Source organism: Macaca mulatta, chromosome 3 (assembly GCF_049350105.2).
Source record: "Macaca mulatta isolate MMU2019108-1 chromosome 3, T2T-MMU8v2.0, whole genome shotgun sequence".
NCBI lineage: Eukaryota > Metazoa > Chordata > Mammalia > Primates > Cercopithecidae > Macaca > Macaca mulatta.
The window spans coordinates 77,205,834-77,225,903 of record NC_133408.1 but is presented as its reverse complement, the minus strand read 5'-3'; the positions used below and the strand labels follow the sequence as shown (position 1 = coordinate 77,225,903).

General features: G+C 47.7%; 1 protein-coding gene across 9 annotated transcripts in view; it reads right to left on the bottom strand.

The window, feature by feature from the left end:
• Positions 1 to 19,538, bottom strand: part of COBL (cordon-bleu WH2 repeat protein) — a 300,968-nt gene extending 281,430 nt beyond the window's left edge. For all 9 annotated transcript variants that reach the window (XM_015133467.3, XM_015133472.3, XM_015133470.3 and 6 more), the window contains exon 1: positions 19,084 to 19,538. In XM_015133467.3, the coding sequence (XP_014988953.3) occupies positions 19,084 to 19,124 (41 nt within the window). In that variant the 5' untranslated portion in view covers positions 19,125 to 19,538. The remainder of the gene's footprint in view (positions 1 to 19,083) is intronic.
• Positions 19,539 to 20,070: the final 532 nt, after the last annotated feature.

The window sequence follows — 20,070 nt, the reverse complement described above, 5'->3', positions numbered from 1 at the left end:
TGGGGGGTTTTGCCATATTGGCCAGACTGGTCTTGAACTCCTCACCTCAGGTAATCTGCCCGCCTCAGCCTCCCAAAATGCTGGGATTACAGGCTTGAGCCACCATGCCTGGCCTTGAAAATCTTTATATAAACAACGATACATACTTCTATAAAGAAAACTGTCACATGCAGCCCTTGACATGAAAAAGCCAACCATTAGAAAGGTTTGTATCAGTGGGATTTGGTTATAAAAGTCTCCTTTCAGAGGCCACTCGATGTATGTTTTTAATACATCTTCACTAGGAGTTTAACCAAGTTGCTTTGGGAAAAGACAATCAAGACCATATTGCCCTAAGGTAGGTCAAAATATGACCACAAATGTTTCATACTAATCTCTTCCAAAGATGGGGCCTAATTTCCCTCCCCTGAATGTGTGCTGGACTTAGTGACTTGCTTCTGACAAATAAGTTATGAAGCCAGTGACAGTATATCACTTCTAAGGATAGGTCATAAAAAGCCTTGCAAATTGCTCCTTGCACCCCCTCTTAAATCACATGCTCTACAGGAAGTCAGTCGCCATGTTGTGAGGACACTCAGGCATACAGAGAGGCCACACGGCAAAAAGCTGAGGCATCCTGACAAAAGCTGGCAAAAACTAAGCCACTGTCCAGCCACCGCGTATGACTCTAAGCATACTTACAACCTAAAATTCTCATCAGAACCCCCCAGTAAAGCCATTTCCACTGCTAAGCTGCTAAGATTAGGGTGATTTGCTACGTAGCAATAGGTAACTTCTACACCTACAGGCTTCAACCCAGTCACCTTTGTGGTCAGGCCATGCTTTAAGAGGTGGCCTGCTATTCAGGGCTAATTGTGCAGCTTGCTGCCTGTGCATGCTCCTGCAATGACATTCTCCATCACTTCTGAGCTCTGACCACCTAACACATGGGCTGGGGCCACACAGGGCACCCCCTACCCCAGCAACAAAGCAGATGTGAGCAAGGCAGGCCACTTTATTGCTCTTTCTTAGCTCATGGCCCATTCACTATCCAAAAAGTAGGGAAAGAAATGCTTGCCCACCAGGCTCATGAGCATGTCTTGTATCAAATAAACAGGCAGATGCTGGGACTCTGAAAGCTGCAAAATGGTGCAAATGTGTAAATTTTCACTGTTGACCCTGTCACTTCACATGCTGCATAAGTCTCATCCTACCTCAGTAGTTAGTAACAACAACTGCACCACTAACATGATACTGTATGATCCAAAACCATAAATAAGCCTACAGTGGCTTTGTTTGAGCACAGATGACATCGAAGTTCTGAGGTCAAATCCACTTGTCCCAGCAAATAAGCCCTTTCTCATATCTCAGCTCTCTTCTTCCTCCTCTACCCCAAGATACTCTCCACCCAGATTCTCCCCAGCACAATCAATCTTCATGGAGTCAGGAAGGCACCATCTGAACAGCTTTCCTCAACCACGAATGGCATAGGCCAGGAAAGCCAAGGGGAGCTGTTGCTGGTGGCCACCTCATATCTTTCTGCCCTGAGGCCAGACAGGCTGCACAGCACACCTCCCAAAGATGAGCCACACAACCTTCCAAGTCTATGAGCACGCATACACACATATACACATATACATACACACACACACACACACACACACACACACACACAGACACCCCTCCTCCAGGGCTGGACATCCTTAAGACACTAACGAATGCATGAGCCAGCAATAGTCACACACAGTGGCGTCCACTGCCCGTCTGCCCAGGAGGTGCAGCATTGGCTATTTAGAAAGTATTATATTCCAAAGAACTTGTGCATATCCTTTGCTTCGATATTGCTAGAACAGAAAATAAGGTAAATCAATAGAGACTACAGACATTCAGATTTTACCTATCTTCTCCTATCTGTTTCTCTTTCTTCCCTAAAGTCACAAGTTTCAAAGGGACCGAATGGTTAATAATTCCTACCATATGAGTCCAGGTTCCAGGGGGACTGACCCATAGCTTGCTGACACTCCTCAAACCCAGTTGGCGCTTTCTAAGGAGGATGGGTGCTGCAGCCCAGGGCCTGGCAGTCCTGCTCTGAGAACAACAAAACATATGAAGAGTTGAAATGGTGCCAAGGGAGAGGCCGCTGCAAGGCTTCAAGGCTACAAGGGTGGGCTGTCACCCTGAGCAAGCTGCTTAACCTCTCTGAGACTCAGTGTCCTCCTCTTCAAGAAAGTGACAGTAATGGCACCTACATACAGGTCTACTATGGGGATGAGGACCATAATACAGGAAAAGCTCTCCATGCCACAGGTGACCCATGACTCCACAAGACAGGTCATTTGTACCCTACTTGAGGCACCGTCAACGACCACGTGCTTAAATATCGCAACAACATCAAGCTGCTATGAAAGTCTGCGGATGCTCACTCTTAGTGACGCACTCATCTCACTGCAGACCAGTTCACAGAGCATACCTGGACTAGCGCTGGCCTCAAGGCCCTGCAAACAGGCCATGCATCTCTGACCCCCACGACCCAGTCTATTGCCCTTGTGCCTTCCGTACTTCCCTATTACACATGCTCATGCTTGCCTTAGATTTCAGAATCAAAACTGAGGTTTGCTTTTTTGTTTTGTTTTGTTTTTTTGAGATGGAGTCTCACTCTGTTGCCCAGGCTGGAGTGCAGTGGCACCATGTCAGCTCACTGCAACCTCTGTCTCCTGGGTCCAAGCAATTCTCCTCTCTCAGCCTCCTGAGTAGCTGGGATTACAGGCACCCCCCACCACGCCCGGCTAATTTTCGTATTTTTAGTAGAGATGGGGTTTCACCATGTTGGCCAGGCTGGTCTCGAACTCCTGACCTCAGGTGATCTGCCTGCCTTAGCCTCCCGAAGTGCTGGGATTACAGGCGTGAGCCACTGCGCCTGGCCAAAACAGAGGTTATTAAACCGTGGAAGGCTCTCACACCTGGCCTGGGTCTGGACCCTTCTTACCCAGAGTGTCACCTGATGGGTTAGAAGGAGCCACGCGGTATGTTAGAAGGAGTTGCGTGCTCCTATAGGCCTGGGTCTGCATCCTGTCACCACTGCCCAGGTGACGCAGGAACACAGTCTGGGGCTCACTGTACTCGTGGGTAAATTGGGAGAATGCCTTCTCTGGGGAGCTCTGCAGAGGAAGTGATAACTGCCAGTCCACCTGCGAGGACTGAGGACTGAGCCTGCCACCGCACTCACTTCCTCTCGGGACACTCACACCCTCCCAAGAACCTGAGTTGTTCCTGCCATTCACAGTTCCTGGAAAACCCTCCCCACCCCTCTCCCCACTTCTAGCTCAGACTCACAACTGTCATCAGGGGCCCTGGGATCCTTTCCAGGGATATCTGAGGAGCATGTGACTGGGTTAGGAGTGTGCGCTGGGCTGTGGGACTGCGGGGTCCAGATGTGGGGTTACCCGCTCCATCGGCTGCCCTTGGTCACCATGGTACTATCTTGTGTTCCACGTGCCTCACTGTGAAAATGGGAAGAGCACCCTCAGCCCGCACGCTGAGATGAGGAGTAAGTGCGGTGGGATACAGGCACCGCCCACTGCTGCGCAGGCTGCTGCTCTGAAGCGCACCCTCCCCTGCTCCCTCCTGCCCTGCCCTGGGCCACTCTCCCCTCCTCTGGGGCTCCCTGGCAGATGTGTCTCTCCTCTGAGACTGCAGCCTCTGGAGGACGCTCACCCTTTATCCTCTTCTGGGCAGGCAGCACCCTCAGCACTAATACGGCCAGAGAAGAGTGAGTGAGGGAACTTCAACTACCGCGCCGGCACCTCCTTCCTATCCAGCCAGGGGCCTCACAGTCCGCGCTCTGGGCTCTGTGATGGGGAACTGCCTGGGCCCCCATCACCTGTACCTCAGCGGGGAGCTCACAACACAGCAGCACTGCCCCTTCCTTCACAGCGGTACTGCGGGTGGTGAGGCCAAGCCCTTGTCCCTCAGGCCTGGGCCATGTTCTGCAGGCTGTCCCTGCTAGGCCCCACCCTCTCTTCTTTCCTCCGGGGCTTCTCCCATACCTGGGTGTCGATCTAATATTCGAAGAACCACCTTCATCTGTAAGCAAGCTGCTCCTCTGCTTAAGGTCTCCGACCAATCCCCCAGCTCTTCCAGAGAAAATCCAAACCCCCAAGTTGCCTGCCCACTGCTACGTGGTTCCAAGTCACAGATTCCAGCCGCGGATCCAGGCATCTAAGTCATCTGCCGTCCTCAGTGTCCCTTCCAGTGGACTGCAGGTTCCTCCGCTCTGTGGGGTCCCACTGTGCTGGGAACCCCTGTATGTTCCTCCATCCTTGGGCTTCCATTCCTGGCGGTTGGTCGACGCCTGCCTCTCTGCCCAGCCACATTTTATCTAGTTTTCAACCCCCAGTTCAAAACCTGGAAGCTTTGCCTCTCCCAGCTTCAAAGAGGCATGGCTCCTAAACAGTCAGAGCCAGGGGCCTCTCCCCTGGTTGGCTCTGATGGGTCTTCAGTGTCGTGGCCCTCCTGGAGGGCAGCCACTGAGCTGCATGTCTCCGCAGCCTGGCCCCATCCTAGGAGGTGCTTACAAAATAGGTGAAGACTGCTCGGCTAACAAGGGCGAAGGCCTGGCCTCACTCCCACCATAATAAATTTGGAGGGGGTCACATAAATAAAGCAATGATGCCATCATTTCCTAGCAGTTAAGTTTTACAAGAAATTCTACCACTAAAGTAAATTGATAAGACCAATAATTTTCTTCCTAAAGATTCACAATTCCGGACCAGGTTTGGTGGCTCACGCCTGTAATCCCAGCACTTTGGGAGGCCGAGGTGGGTGGATTGCCTGAGGTCGGGAGCTCGAGACCAACCTAGCCAACATGGAGAAACCCTGTCTCTACTAAAAATATAAAATTAGCTAGGTGTGGTGGTACAGGCCTGTAATCCCAGCTACTCAGGAGGCTGAGGCAGGAGAATCACTTGAACCCAGGAGGCGGAGGTTGTGGTGAGTCGATATCATGCCATTGCACTCCAGCCTGGGCAACAAGAGTGAAACTACGTCTCAAAAAAAAAAAAGTCACAATTCTGGGCTGGGTGTGGTCGTTTAGGCCTATAATCCCAACACTTTGGGGAGCCAAGACAGGGAGGATTGATTGAGGCCAGGAGTACAAGACTGGCCTGGTCAATGTAGCAAGACTCTATTTCTAAGAAAAATAATAATAATAATTCACAATTCTGGTATAATAATTGTGCTTTCAAAATACTGAAACTTCACTAAGATCAGTTTTACTCGTTGGTAATAAATTACCACTTTAAAAGACAATGCTATACAGGGCACCAAGCACTGTTATCAGAGAGTGTTACAGACGCCTCACCCCTCACCCCCAACCAAACGGCTGTGGTGACTCAGTTTTTGGCATGTGCTAAATCACCAGCTCAGTCTTCCCAATGTAATGCTGAAACTATGACAACAATAACCCACTCACAGGGCTGTCGGCTGAGAAACAAGCTACTGTTTTATCACTGCAATAGAAACCTGTACTTCACAAATTAGAATGTTTTAAAATACAATACATTGATGTTTTCCCAAGCCTCATGACAAAGTTAACACAATAGATCATAATTTCACATTTATGCTTTTACATTTGGATGCAGAGATAGACACAAACGCTTTATACCCTTTTATAAAATCTGGGGACACAACACCTAAACGAATGGTGGACAGGAAAGCCCACCATCCAAAACCAGCAATCCCGGGCCAGGCGTGGTGGCTCACACCTGTAATCCCAGCACTTTGGGAGGCCAAGGCAGCCAGATTGCCTGACTCAGGAGTTGAAGACCAGCAAAACCCATCTCTACAGACAAACAAACAAAAATACAAAACCAGCAATCCCGTCTCTGTGCGCACCTGACTTGACCACGCATGCAGAGGCGGTTCCACTGGAGGTGAGAGGTGACGGGGTGGCGTCCCCAGCCCTCCCAGACGGAGGCAGCCACAGAAACAGAGACATCACTTATCATTACTTTCCTCTAGCAAAAACAGACTCATTCCACAAGGAAGTGTGTCAAAGCAACTGCTGTTCATGAGCACCTATTTATTTACATGAAGTTAATGTGCCTGGGAGAGGGATTTTACCAAGCTCTGAGATGTTACATGTGACAAACGCAGACATGTATCAAAATTCAGCTTATCTGCTGATCCAACTCCAAACAGGGAAGGTACAAATGTATCCTGATCTGTTCTGTGTGGATCCTTTCCTTAGACTTTTCCCAGTGGGTCTACAGACTGGCTGAGGATTTTATCTAATATCCAAACATCACTTTTAAAGGTGGTCATCCATTGTTATTATTTTTCTCTGAGTGGTGTGTAGAGCTGCCCACAGAACACATGGGACAGGCTGCTGACTACGTGCACACCAACACTAAACTCAGACATTTATTTTTATATTCTTTTAATGGGTAAAGGGTTTCATGGAATAATGCGGGTGGCACCCTGAAGTTCAGAGGGAAGTCCCCAGACGCTAGTGCTCCCCCAAAACCACTCACTGGTCCAATAGTCAGGAGACCAGAATCCAGTCCCAGGTTGTCACCAGTACCAAGGTCAGCTTGGAAAGTGACGGTGTGAGAGAGGCAGCCACACCTGCATGACAGAGGAATCACGGTCTTGCCCTCACAGCATCCAAGAACTGCTAGGAGAGCAAAACAAAGGGCACAGCACAATGACCTCTATTTAGAAGTGGTGAGGCAGAGGTCACAGGCGGGTCCAGCCTTCTAACAAAGTTCTTCCAGTGGGACAGGAGTCGCCATTCATTCTCCCCACAGTCCCCAACCCACCCTGTCCAGCCCATGACTTCCTCATCAGTGTGACCCACCTGGTCCTGGTACAAACTTGGTTTACAACATCCACTGAAAAACAATTTATGAATACAAGCTATGATTTTTATTGTATTTCTAGTGCTATTTTTCTGTTCTAAACCAAGATTCCTTCTGAGTATTAGAATCATTAGTTTCCTATCAAGGTGGCACTGGCCGCATTTTTACCATAAGAAAACAGAATGGTAGCAGTAATATTTCCTACTGGAAAGGCAGTGCAAGTCTTTGTAAAAACAGGTGTCTGGATAGAGTTGCACATCTATTATATATTCTTGGTCCAGAATGATGGAATACTGGCAGAAAAACAATAAAGGGAAAATAACAGTATTTTATAATGAGAAAAGAATTGAAAAAAAATAGGAACTGTGACAGGCCCTCCACTGATGCTGTTACTCCTGGTCTCTAATTACCTCATAAAACCCTGCAATCCAGTCATCTCCGCCTTAGTCATGAGGGATGAGGAGGTTAAACAGTCCCTCGGAGTGACACAGCTTTCAGGGGGAGGGTGGAAGTGCGGGCCTTGTCCTTCCACTCACATTCTGTAGGTTGACACCCTCACCAAGAAGTTACCAGAGAGCTGCAAACCAGCCATGCTACCCAGAGCCCCCGCCCCTCCAAATGCCAGCACCACTAGGTAGCGCAAGGGCCTCTGTCACTGTGACACAACAAAGAGGGACACAAGCTGAGCCTTGTGGAAAATCTGTTTCAGTTATATGTCACTTTCACTTGTTTAAAATAAATAAGAACATCTTTTCACGATAACAAACATTTAGCATTATAAAAACACCACCCTAAGTAAAAAAAGTTACACAAATGAAGTGCATCCCCCTCCCAGGCACATGGGTAAAATCATGAAAGCCAGCCCAGTGTAAACACAAGCCGTGTATTACTTCCCATCAGGCTCTGCAGCCAGTCTTATCCCTGACTGTAAGAATACTGTATAATTTTAAACTCAGAAAATGAAAAGTAAACATCAAGAAAACATTTCTAACATATAATTTTCCTGTGAGGTTGCCGTCTAGATACCTCATCTAAAAAGCAATATTTTCTACAGATCAACAGTTGAAATAAAAAGACAAAAGGTATAATCTTCCAACTTGGTGCATGTCATTTAGAACAATCAGTTCTAACAGAAGGAGGATTCTGCACAGGTAAGTGAAACATCGTAAGGAGGATAAATTACTTTTGTGAAAGTGACTAAAACTAAATTTTAAAAAAATAGATTGAGGGACATTCTGCTTTCATAGGCCCCAGGAGAGCCAAGAACACACAGCTCATTCACGGCACTAAAAAGCCCCTAAACCAGGTACCAGGTATGCACTTAAAATATTGTGCTCAATGATGGCCAGGCATGGTGTCTCATGCCTGTAATCCCAGCACTTTGGGAGGCTAAGGCAGGTGGATCACTTGAGGTCAGGAGTTCGAGACCAGCCCAGCCAACATGGTGAAGCCCTGTCACTACTAAAATATAAAAAAAATTAGCCAGGCATGGTGGCACGTGCCTGTAATCCCAGCTACTTGGGAGGATGAGGCAGGAGAACTGCTTGAACCCAGGAGATGGAGGTTGCAGTGAGCTGAGATCTGAGATCACATCACTGTACTCCAGCCCACGCGACAGAGCAAGACTCTGTCTTGGGGAGAAAAAAAACAAAACACTGTACTTGATGAATGAAGATGGCTCTTGCTTCCCAAGTGTCTTGAGGTGTGAGCTGTAATGCAGATGAGTGGGATCCCACGAGCACAGTGACACTAGGCACCATGAACCTAGAGGGGCTTGGAAGTGCCACACACCAGGGCTATTTTCTCCCCATGCTCAGCTCATCCCTACTGGAGGGTGTTGGCCTCTAGAAGCCCCAACACTGTCTAGCATGCCCAGGCTAACAGGGCCCAACTCACCTGCAGAAAAGAGGCCCTAAAAGCATCACCCAGCTCATTACGGAGGCTCTTGCAGCCTGGAGCAAGGGCTGCATAAAGTTACCTAAAGAAAACACAATTAGTGAATTTGTGGGTCTGGGTTCTGTATAGCTTCTACTTTGAAGGAAGCTCATGTACTGAACAGAGCAGAGCTCTGTGTTTTCATTAAATTTATCAGCCCAAGACACTGAGCTGGGCCAACATCCTGTACAAAAGAGAAGACTTTTCAATATCTATTAATTAATCAGCCAGTATCAAGGCAGAACATCTTGCTTTGACGAGGGAGAATCTGGATTCGACTCCTTACACTAATTCATAACTGCTCTGTGCTCTACAACAGCTGAGTTTGGTCCTCTCCTATCACACCCCACGTATTTCTTTGAAAAAGTAAAATCCCACCTAAGAGTCTCAGGAGTCACACATGCTAGAAATGCATGAGTTCTGTCACAATCAAACAGGTAATCATGAGGCTCCTATACCAGGAATAAGTCATAAGGATGTCTGCAGGCAGACTGGCTTTTCATGGCAAAATGCTGCTGAGACACTCCAGGGCTTCAGAAATAGAGCAGAGCAACATCGTCCTTCACCCTGCAGGGAGCCAGGGCAGCAGCTTTCATAAAGCAGCTTTGGAAATGAGTTCCGGGCTTCAATGTGGCCTAGCAGAGTGGCCAAGAACGAGGACATGGACACTGACAAGAGACTTCAGAGTCACATGGCAATCTCACCTACAAAACCAAGAGGACAGACAGGGTGCGGTGGCTCAGGCCGGTAATCCCAACGCTTTGGGAGGCCAAGGTGGGTGGATCACTTGAGGTCAGGAGTTCAAGACCAGTCTGACCAATATGGTGAAACCCCGTCTCTACTAAAAATACAAAAAAGATTAGCCAGGCGTGGTGGCGCAGGCCTGTGATCCCAGCTACTTACGAGGCTGAGGCAGAAGAATCGCTTGAAAGAGGTAGAGGTTGCAGTGAGCTGAGATCATGCCACTGCATTCCAGCCTGGGTGACAGAGCAAGACTCCATCTCAAAACAAAAACAAAAACAAGAAACGCAGAGGACAGTATTGTCCTACCCACATCAGAGGGTTCTGATGGGAAGAGCCAGACCTCCCACGCACAAGGAGCAGGCTCTGACCATCTCCTACCTCTGTCAGCTAGACAATGGCAGCAAGCAAGTGGCTCAAATGCAGAAATACGGCAAGTCCTTGTGAAGAACATTTTTGTGCCCTCCTTTAGAAAAACCTATCATTCTAAAAATGTGAAACATGATGGTAAGTAAAAATAAATGGATAAATAATAAGGAAATATTCCAAACTGAAATATTTTTCAGTTTAGTCTAGCTTCCAAACTAGTTTTCCTTACTTTTCCGTTTATTGCGAAATTCACAAATTAACTGCATTCAGAACACAGTCTTTGATTATGGTTTGTGCCACTGAAACCAACTGAAACCAATCAAATATTTCTGAGAAGTGGTAAAGTGTAGCGATTTAGCGGGTTGTTCCAGCATGAGAAACATTCAGACTTCATGACCCCAATTCACACTTTTTAAATCCAATTGGGTGGCTTGGCTCTTGTGAATGATCTGCAATTCACTCTTCCTATGTGTGACGTTGTTAGAGCGCAGATAACCATTATCACGTAATAAGTGGTTTAGGCAGGAGTAGGAGGAAGAAAGTTCTCAGTTTCACCCGAAACTAATTCTACCTGGTAGCTATAGACAACAAGACAGATGGACAGGTGGACAGATGGGAAAGCCTGGCAAGGACCTGCCCTGCATGGCAAATGTTTAGACTCTGGCTGCTGTCGATCAGTCCCCCTCCAGGCTAACGGTTTGTGCATTGAACATTAGTGGATTTTGCACTTAATTAAGAGGGTTCTAGCCAACCAAACTGCATTTAGAGACTAAAAAATTAGCCACATGAACGAAAGTATACACTTTGGCTGCATTAACACTCTTCCCCAGGACTATTTTTAAATACAACTCCCAAGCCATTAAGTTTGAAAACTGCCAGAACTGATTTGGTAATCTGCTGCTTTGCCAAGTGCTGGAAGTTAGCTTTAACTTCATGCCCACTCTCACACAGATAGACAGACACACACTCATACACACACTCACACACACAGCTGGTTTTCCCATTCTGTTCCTTAGCTTTAGTTTGCTACTTACTTAACTGCTCAACCCATCCACATGTAATTGCAAAGTTAATCCAGTTGGTATTTCTCCTCTTCCAGCTCTATGAGTCCTTAAGCCACACAGAGCACTTATGATAAGACAACGCTTTGCCAATACTCCTCATTCTAACAAGGACTCTCTCCAACCTGCCTACCTCCTCCAAACCAGCAGGAAGCTCTGACTTTCCCAGGTGCAACTACCATAAGGGCTGGGGCTGGGGGATCCTCTTTCCCCCACTCCTCCAGGATGGGGCCCACTATGAATAAGTGGAAGTGGCTGGCTATAGCATGGACAAGGAGAACAGAGACATCATAAAAAGCAAAGGATGTCAGCACCCTGATGTGTTGCAAATGCAAAGTCCTGTTTACCACTGGCCTTTAAAATTTCAGCATAAACGTCACTCCCTCCCCTTAGATGTCTGGAAGGCATGGGCTTTGTAGGTCACAGCTCTACATGACGTGGATGTGTGTCACAGCAAACTAAGGACATGTTTTTCAGAAAGGCCAGAAACTGTCAACCCCTTCCCAAGACCCTGGCGGGGAGAAGAGGAGCCACATGCTCACTGGAGTCACCTACCCATCTGTACACTTTAACACCTACTTTCCCCCGGCCCTCACAGGAGTCATAAATGCAATCATGATGGCTAACATCTCTGTTCCCCCTGCCTCCAAGCTGCCCTTTTAAGGACCATGTGATTATGGTTGGGGCAAGGGGACATAAGCAAAGGGACTTGTATGGCTGGCAGGTGGAATACGAAAGGACAGGGTGCATCTCCCCCTCCTCAGGCCAGGCTGGAACAGATGGAGACTGCACACTAGCCACAGTCGAGCACCAAATAAAAATCAGCAGGTCTCTGGGAACACTGCACCCCAACATCAGCCCAGGACCCCCACGGTGGACTTTTAGATAAGAGAGAGAATTATCTCCTCTTTAAGCCACTACCACTTTATGTTCCTCAACATAAGACCTCTTAACACCTCCCAAATCTGCACTGAACTAGGCTGCATGACTGGCAAGCACAGTCCAAGCACATCAGTTCCAAATATGTTAGTGCCAGTAGATCGGTCTGTTCTCATACAGGCTGGCAAAAACAAGATTTAAGCAGCAATTTAAGAAACAGTTTTTTTGAACGAGGACTCTAGAATATTCTGGGAACACTGAATCATATGATTTCAGAGCTCACATGAGTCTACAATCATGTTATCTAACTCCTTCCACGAGCAAGAGGGAATCAGGGATTGTTCTGTGCATCACAGGCCACAAACCGATGACACAAAAGCTTACAAAGTGATAGTCCTGGCTCCAAGCAGCTGCTCAGAATTCAGTGGGTCAGAGGGGCAAGTAAAGGGACAATCATAATCCCATAGGAGGTTTTCGGACAGGGGAGGGCGTGGGGTATGAGAGGGCTACTCTCAGAAGGCCTCCTGGGGGAGCCCCAGCTGCAGCTTAAACAATAAGCAGGTGGCATTCTGAGAAAGGGGCAAGAAGGCTCTCCAGGCCAAGGCAGACAGAAAGCCTGAGACCCCGGGCGAGGCCTGGGAAGCTGCGGTGGCAAACAGAGTGGCAAATCCAAAGGCTGGAGCCTCACTGTCCACTGGCACTAGCCGCACACAGCTATTTAAGTTTAAATGAATTAAAATTTTAAAAGGTGAAAGACTCAGCTCCTAGTTGCAGTAGTCACCAGTCAGGTGTTCAGAAGCACCTGTGGCAGCACTGGTGGAGAACACTGGCGCCTGGCAGAAACATCAGCAGACAGCCCTGAGCTGAGCAAGTGAGGAGAGGCCCCACCAGGATGGGTCTGCAGGCTGTGTGGAGAAGGAGCAATTTCACCTTGGACAACTGGCACCAGGGTCCAAAGCTCTTGTTCCTGAGATAATTCTCTTTCCACTAATCCTCCCGCTGTCTGCCTTTGATAGAAGAAAGTCAATAAGATTAACAAATAAGCAGAGGGCATTCTGAATCAGGGAAGGATGCCCTGTCTGGCCCTTGCCAGCCTCTGTCTGGACGGAGGTGGGAGCATCCCTAAGGCAATGGCTCCCCAGGGGAATTCAGGTTCTTGGGCAGTGAATGCTAGAGGGGCACCTGGGAGACAAGAGATGGGATCGACCAGCCAGGACTCCTGACTTACCTGGTTTATCTTTAGAGGGTTGTTTTTGTTTTGTTTTGTTTTGTTGAGACAGAGTCTCTTTCTGTTATCAGGTGGAGTGCAGTGGCACAATCTCGGCTCACCGCAACCTCTGCCTCCCGGGTTCAAGCGATTCTCCTGCATCAGCCTCCTGAGTAGCTGGGATTACAGGCGCCTGCCACCACGCCCGGCTAATTTTTGTATTTTTAGTAGAGACGTGGTTTCATCATGTTGGCCAGGATGGTCTCGATCTCTTGACCTCGTGATCTGCCCACCTCAGCCTCCCAAAGTGCTGGGATTACAGGCGTGAGCCACCGAGCCTGGTCGGTTGTATTTTTTTCTTTTCTTTTCTTTTCTTTTTTTTTAAGGGATAAGGACTTTATTGGCTTCTCTAAATCAATTGGTGTCTTTTTTATAGGCATCACTTGGTGTGGTGCAGATGGGAACTGGATCTACAAACGTATTTGTACAAAAGTATTTGTGGTCTGGGAATCTGTCTAATCAAATGTATCCAAGAAAAATATACTCTGGCAGTTGCTTAAAAAGCTTTTTCCTTAATAAAATGTTTTTAGCTGGGGGATTACTCTAATTGGACTTGGCCTGTAGAAGACAAGGCCCTGGCAGGGAGCAGCTCACCACCTGATGAGGAGGGCAGAGGGAGTGTGCTAACACCCCAAGAGGCCACAGAGTTTCTCCCAGCTGGGGAAAGCCATCCTTCTCTGGAGGGGCTGGCTCAGAAGCACAGGGATGGCCCTGAGACAGGCAGCAGGAAATACACACAGTTGGAGACCCATTGTCTATTGTCACACCGAAGGAGACAGCAAACTCTAGTCTAGAATAAATAGCACTAGGACTTGAAAGTATTGACCATCTTTAGCTTTGCAAGAGGCAACTAAAATCATATAAAGTATACATGAGGAAAAAAAGTTTAATTCTATTCCAGGAAAGACAGATGAAAAATACGGAATTATGGAACCATGAAAGAAAATTGACATAGGCTACCCATCAATTCAGGGGCAGAAAGCCAGGGAGTGGCCCTGAAAAATACAGAAACACTCAGGTGACAAGGTGGAAGTGAGAAAGCAAAATATAAAATGGGGGAGGTGGGAACTAAAATTTACAACTCAAATAAATGAAAATCATAAAAGTATAAAAAGGCATATTATCCATACATCTCTATGTAGTAATATAAACCAGTATCAAGTACAGTATTTTAAATAGAGAAAAAGTACAAAGATGAAGATATGTAAAAGCTTTCAGTGGGTCATGAAATATCAACTTTTTTCCAATAGTATATTTGATATGCTATATATCAAATATAGTATAAGGTAACTGAAAAAAATCACATAACTAAAATTAACCAACACATAAAATCTTCATAATTAAATGTGGATGGGGAGAGAATGAAGGGATGTAAGAAGACACCATATAATAAATACAGGACCTCAGCCAGCTGCAGTGGCTCACACCTGTAATGCCAGCACTTTGGGAGGCCGAGGCGGTCAGATCACGAGGTCGGGAGTTCAAGACCAGCCTGGCCAACATGGTGAAACCCCATCTCTACTAAAAAAAAAAAAAAAAAAAAAAAGGCAAAAATTAGCTGGGTGTGGTGGCGCACACCTGTAATCCCAGCTACTCGGGAGGCTGAGGCAGGAGAATCACTTGAACCCAGGAGGTGGAGGTTGCAGTGAGCTGAGGATGCACCATTGCACTCCGGCCTGGGTGACATGGTGAGATTATGTCCCCCCCACCAAAAAGGAAATAAATACAGGAACTCTCTGTTAGTGTATTTAAAAAGTTCAAGTCTAAATCAGAACCAAGTGTTATTAGCATATTTAAGATTTGCATGTCCTTGATCTAAATATTACTACTACTTTGGTATCAAATATTTATGCTCACTTTTCAAAACTTTGGATCAATTACAAAACTAAATTCAATCATAAATTTGTAACAAAGCACAAAAGGCCTAGAAACCTAAACTACTTATTATGGTGTATAGATGCATCCTATAATCATTGTTTTCTTAACAATTACAGGAGCTCTTGCGTGCACACAGATTATGACTTCATTCCCTGGATCTCAAATTAAGGAGTCCACAGAATCCACGCCTGCATATATGTGGGGGCTACCGCTCTGCCTGGGTCAAGGTTCCACCCAATAATAATCCACTCCACCTGTGCACTGGAGGTCACAAGAAAACACAGGAGGGACTGCAGGCAAAAGTTCCTGGGGGCAGGAGAGACACAACACTTAACAAATACCTTTGTAACATTTTATTCATACTTCAGTTCTATATTCATACTTCAGTTCTATCCCCTTTATACAACCACTGAGAAATAATAAAAATGCTGAGACTAGGTGATATTGCAACACAGAAATGTCCAACTCTTCTAATTTATTTGTAAATATTTTAATTACAAAACATTAAAATTCCTAGGCCTACTCTCTACATTACATCAAGCAATCTTTAACTTTTACTTTCTTAAATGAATTGCCAAAATAAAGAGTAGCTCAGAAGTAACGTCTTATAAAAATATTGCTCAAATCTAACGGGAAAAGTTTTATGTAACAGTTCATTATACATGCTCTCATTTGAAAGAATGTAAACACATTCTCTAACATGTTAGCCAAAAGCCGAAGGCCTAGAAACCTAAGCCTCCGATTATGGTGTAGAGTTAATATTTCCATAATATTTGCATGCTTATGAGGGTTTAATACAAAATGTCGCTGTGGCTGCCCCAGGTCACTATCAATTGTCACAGACCTTCTACACTTAATACTGCGACGGGACTAGAGTAGCTCAAGTTACCCACTTCGATTAATGTTTTCAAATTTCTTCTGGTTCTAATAATTTGATTAAATAAATACAAATTTATGCAAAGAAATAACAGCTATGTTTACACGAAGTCCACATTTTGATGAAACGGATTAGCAAAACTTTCACTGATTTTTACATGAGCAAACTGCTTGAATACAGCCATTGATCAAATGCACCAGCTGTTTTGACATTTCACGTCATTGGAGATTATTGTATTCTACAGAAACATGTCCTTCCTCCATAGGAAAAAAAAAGTAAGCACGGTCCTGCCAAGCCTTCTTCTGTCCTTTATTAATAGAGGGTCCAATGGGAAATTTAGCCCCCTGTTCTGTAACAGCCAACTACTGGGATGGCTCCCATAAATATTCAGACAAACAGATAAAGTAAACAGATAAAGTATGGAGTTAAATATAGTTCAAAACCTCACCAAAAGGCAATTTGCCTTTATTTGTGTTCTGAGTATTCTGTCAATTCTTATACTTCAACTGAGCTCTAAAACTCCCTAAAAGTCACATCAAGTCTGACTTGTTAGTTTTTGGACACAGCCTCTTTCCTAAAAGAACACTTTCCCCAGGAGTCAAGGAAGTCATATATCACTGTTTTAACGCAATTCCTAGTAAAAACCATACAATTTCAGTCCAAGTAAAAATGCGTATTTGTGTTTTTCACAAAGATAACTAGTAACTACCTATTAATAATTTAGCCAGACATAGAGTCAGTGAATTTACATTCACCAACCTATCTCCCTTCAGTAATCCTCTAGAAGAGCGTTCGTAGGCCATATTTTACAGGGTGAAATCTCCTTAATTCATTGCACCCAGTCTAGCTTGTTTTTGTACAACACAAGGAGGAGTGGTAGTTTCAGCAACAGCAACAGCTTCACCTCATCAGTTTGTTATCATGTGGGAAGACAGTGGCTTACTGAAAGTTTGATTTTATAATAAACGGTTGCAGAATCAGATGGAAAACAAATTTCCCTCAAGAACACTGCAAACACTGCCTTAATGTCAGGGAACAGAGGAGTAATCTCAGTGAAGAGCCAATAGAATCTGCCTGCCACCAATAATGTACTAAGGCCAGAAATTTCACAGCAATATCCAACCTTTATAATTAGCAAGCATACACCTAAATTATGTAAAATATTGAAAGACCTAACACCATATATCTCCTCAGATTTGAACACAAAATTGCTTATTAAACATGTAATTCTTGTCTGAAAAGCTATTAAGGATATTAATATTTTACTGATGCTTCTTAATGTTAATGCAGAAAGGATTAACAAATGACAAAGTAACTGAGAACAATAGAAGTTAAAAATAATATGTCTACATTTCTTGGACAAAGATGTTCGGACAAGTAAATTAGACACTGGATACAAGTGAGGGAAAGAACTGAATGCATCAGGAATAATAATTTCATGTTTTCCATAGCAAAAATCCTTAGTTTTCCTTTGCCATTCAAATATGAAGGCCAATCAGAGCTTTGGCAAGCACTGAGGCCAGCCCTCGCCTCCCTCTTGCTACACAGTACCAGGCTGAAAAGACTGCCGCGCTCTTAGGGTACATCCTTTCACTTCTATCATTAGACTCCCTTCAAGGATCTTACGGATACTCTTTAGATACAGTTTTGCCAGCCTTTTAAATGTTCTCTGTCTTCATATTTATTTATAAGGTGATAGTGACAAAATAATTCAGTGTCCTTAAATAGGCTCATTTAATAGGCTATGAAAGCCACAGATTTAAAGATACCTCTGTTTCACATTTCCCTATGTTATTTTGGGATGCCCATTACCATGAAAAAGGATTTCCCACATTTATTTTCTTTCTGGGGAATTTGTTTATTCAAAGAGAATTATATAACCACCAATAAGTGCACTGCAAAAAAAAAAAAAAGAGAGAGAGAGAGAGAAAGAAAACTTCTTTTACACGTTTCTCAGCTTCAGGATTATTTGATTTGCTAATCTGGCTCACTTTTTCCCGGCATTAAAGGAAAACTTTAAAATTTAAAAAACAGCCCAATTGAAAGTCTTTTACACACTTGGGAAACACGCCTGCCTATAGGCACATGGGCAGGGTGAGTCAGTGGGACACAACTGTAACAGAAAAAAAGATTTGTTGTCCCCAAAGCTGCCTCCTTCAAGTCCAGTTGCCATAGCAGAAAGTGGGCCCATTCGGTAAGCAGGTGCAGGACTCACCCCAACCCTCATTCCATTTGCAAGACTCATACACATTTGCTCCAGGCAAGCGAGCGAGGTCGAAGGTCCCCAGCACGCCGCGCTGAAATCTACAAAGTACGCCGGGACTGAGCGCGACCCCGCGGCCCAGCCTGCGCGGCTGGCCGGGATGGGCACGGCCCACCTGGCTCGGGATATGGATAATGAGCAGGGCTGCTAGTCCTGCATGAGGGAAATTACTCTTTATGCGAGTCAAATCCTGAATGTAACGTGTAATCCTTGCACGCAAGGTGTGGGGATGGCAAACAGAAACCCGGAGAGGTTTAGGCAGAAGCCGAATCGCGAAGACAGGGATGGGCCCCTAGACTCAAGGGTGCGCTACGGCTGTCTGCGCCTCAGGCCTGGCCCCACCAGGGCGCCCCTTCCACTGCCAGGGGAGACCCTGGAATAAAGGCAGGAAGGGAGAGCTGCTGCCATGAAACCCTCCGGGGAATCCGAACACCTCTCGAGAACGCGGGGCCCGGGAGGCTGCGAAGCCGGGGAGCCCTCCCCTCCACGCTAGCGGGAGAGCCGACCCTGGGGCTGCCGCCGCGGCCGGGAGAGGGAAGACTTGGTCGGAACACTGGCAGGGGGCAAGCCTGCAGGGAGGAGGCCGGAGTTAAAGGCCGGGCGTCCCTTCGCTCCCCGCTCCACCCCTATGGCAAACACTTCGGGGGCCTGAGGAAAGCTCTGAGCTGAGCGGGGGCTGTGCTGGCGGGGACCCCATGAGGACGCTTGCATACAAACCACCCCGCGCGAAAAGTGCGCTCCGGCCCCGGCCGGACACGGTTACCTGGGCAACGACCCGGGCGCCCAAAGTATACAGCACGCACCACCACCCAACACCAGCACCGAACACCAGCACCGCACCACCTGCTCCACCACTACCACCAGCACCCGCTGGGACAGCAGAGAGGGGGCCCTGCCCCGGAGCGAGCGGTGCGGACGCAGGCGTCCGAGCCCAGGGAAGACCCCGCTCCACCCCGCCGGACCGCGGGGCAGCTTACCCGGTCGGGGGCTTGGCCGCCGAGGCGCGCGGCGCGTCCATGGTGCCGGGGGCCGGGACGCGGGCGGTGCTCGGGCCCCGCCGAGTCAGGCGCTGGCTGCGGCCGCCACCGCTGCCGCCCTCATTCACTTTTTCCGCGCTGACCCATCGTCCTCCCACGCGGGCCGGCGGAGGACAGCGGCGGAGCTGGGCGGACGGAAGGGGCTGGAACCGTCTCTGGCGGGCGGGGGCGCCGGGAGCGCTGGGAGGGGCTGGCGGCGGCGCGGGGCGGGGGCGGCGGGAGCAAGGTGCGCCGCGCCCCCGCCCCGGCTGGCTCCGCGCGCCCACCGGAGCACCGCCCCCGCCCCGCCCCGCCTACTCCGAGCCCTGACCCGGCCCGCGGCAAGCGTCCGGGGAAGGAATCCCCCGGCACCTGGGCCCAGCACCAACACTCGCGGCTGCGGCAGAGGGCTTCTCCCGGGCAGGGAGCGCGCCCCTCTCTGGGCGGAGTGCGGGAATCCCGGGGCCGGCGCCTCTCTGGCGGAGCTGGGGGAGGGGAACCACCTGGAGCCTGGAGGGCGTGCGAGGGCGAGGTGAGCCGACCTGCGCGGGAGGACTGACGTTGGAGGGTGAGAAGTGAGTGTCCGGCGCCGCTCTCCGACCTGTATCCGTGCAGCAGATGTCTAGTGCGTGGGGTCGCAAAGTGGGAGTCCCGACCAGGAGCGTCAGCAACACCTGGGAATTTGTTAGAAATGCAGATCTGGGGGGTCTACCGGGTCCCACGGAATCAGAAACTGCGCGCTGGAGCGTCGCCTCGCTTTGCTAACAACTCACTCGCTCTGGGTGAATGCACGCTTAAGTTTGCCCACCTGATTCACTGGGCGCTACTGTAGCACAACCTGCCACTCCAGTGCGGGCCGGCGGGCAGATTTGCAGGTCCTGCCCGCCACGCCCGGGCCAGAGCAAGTCAGCCAGAGGTCCCTGATCTGCCGAACTTCACTTCCACTCT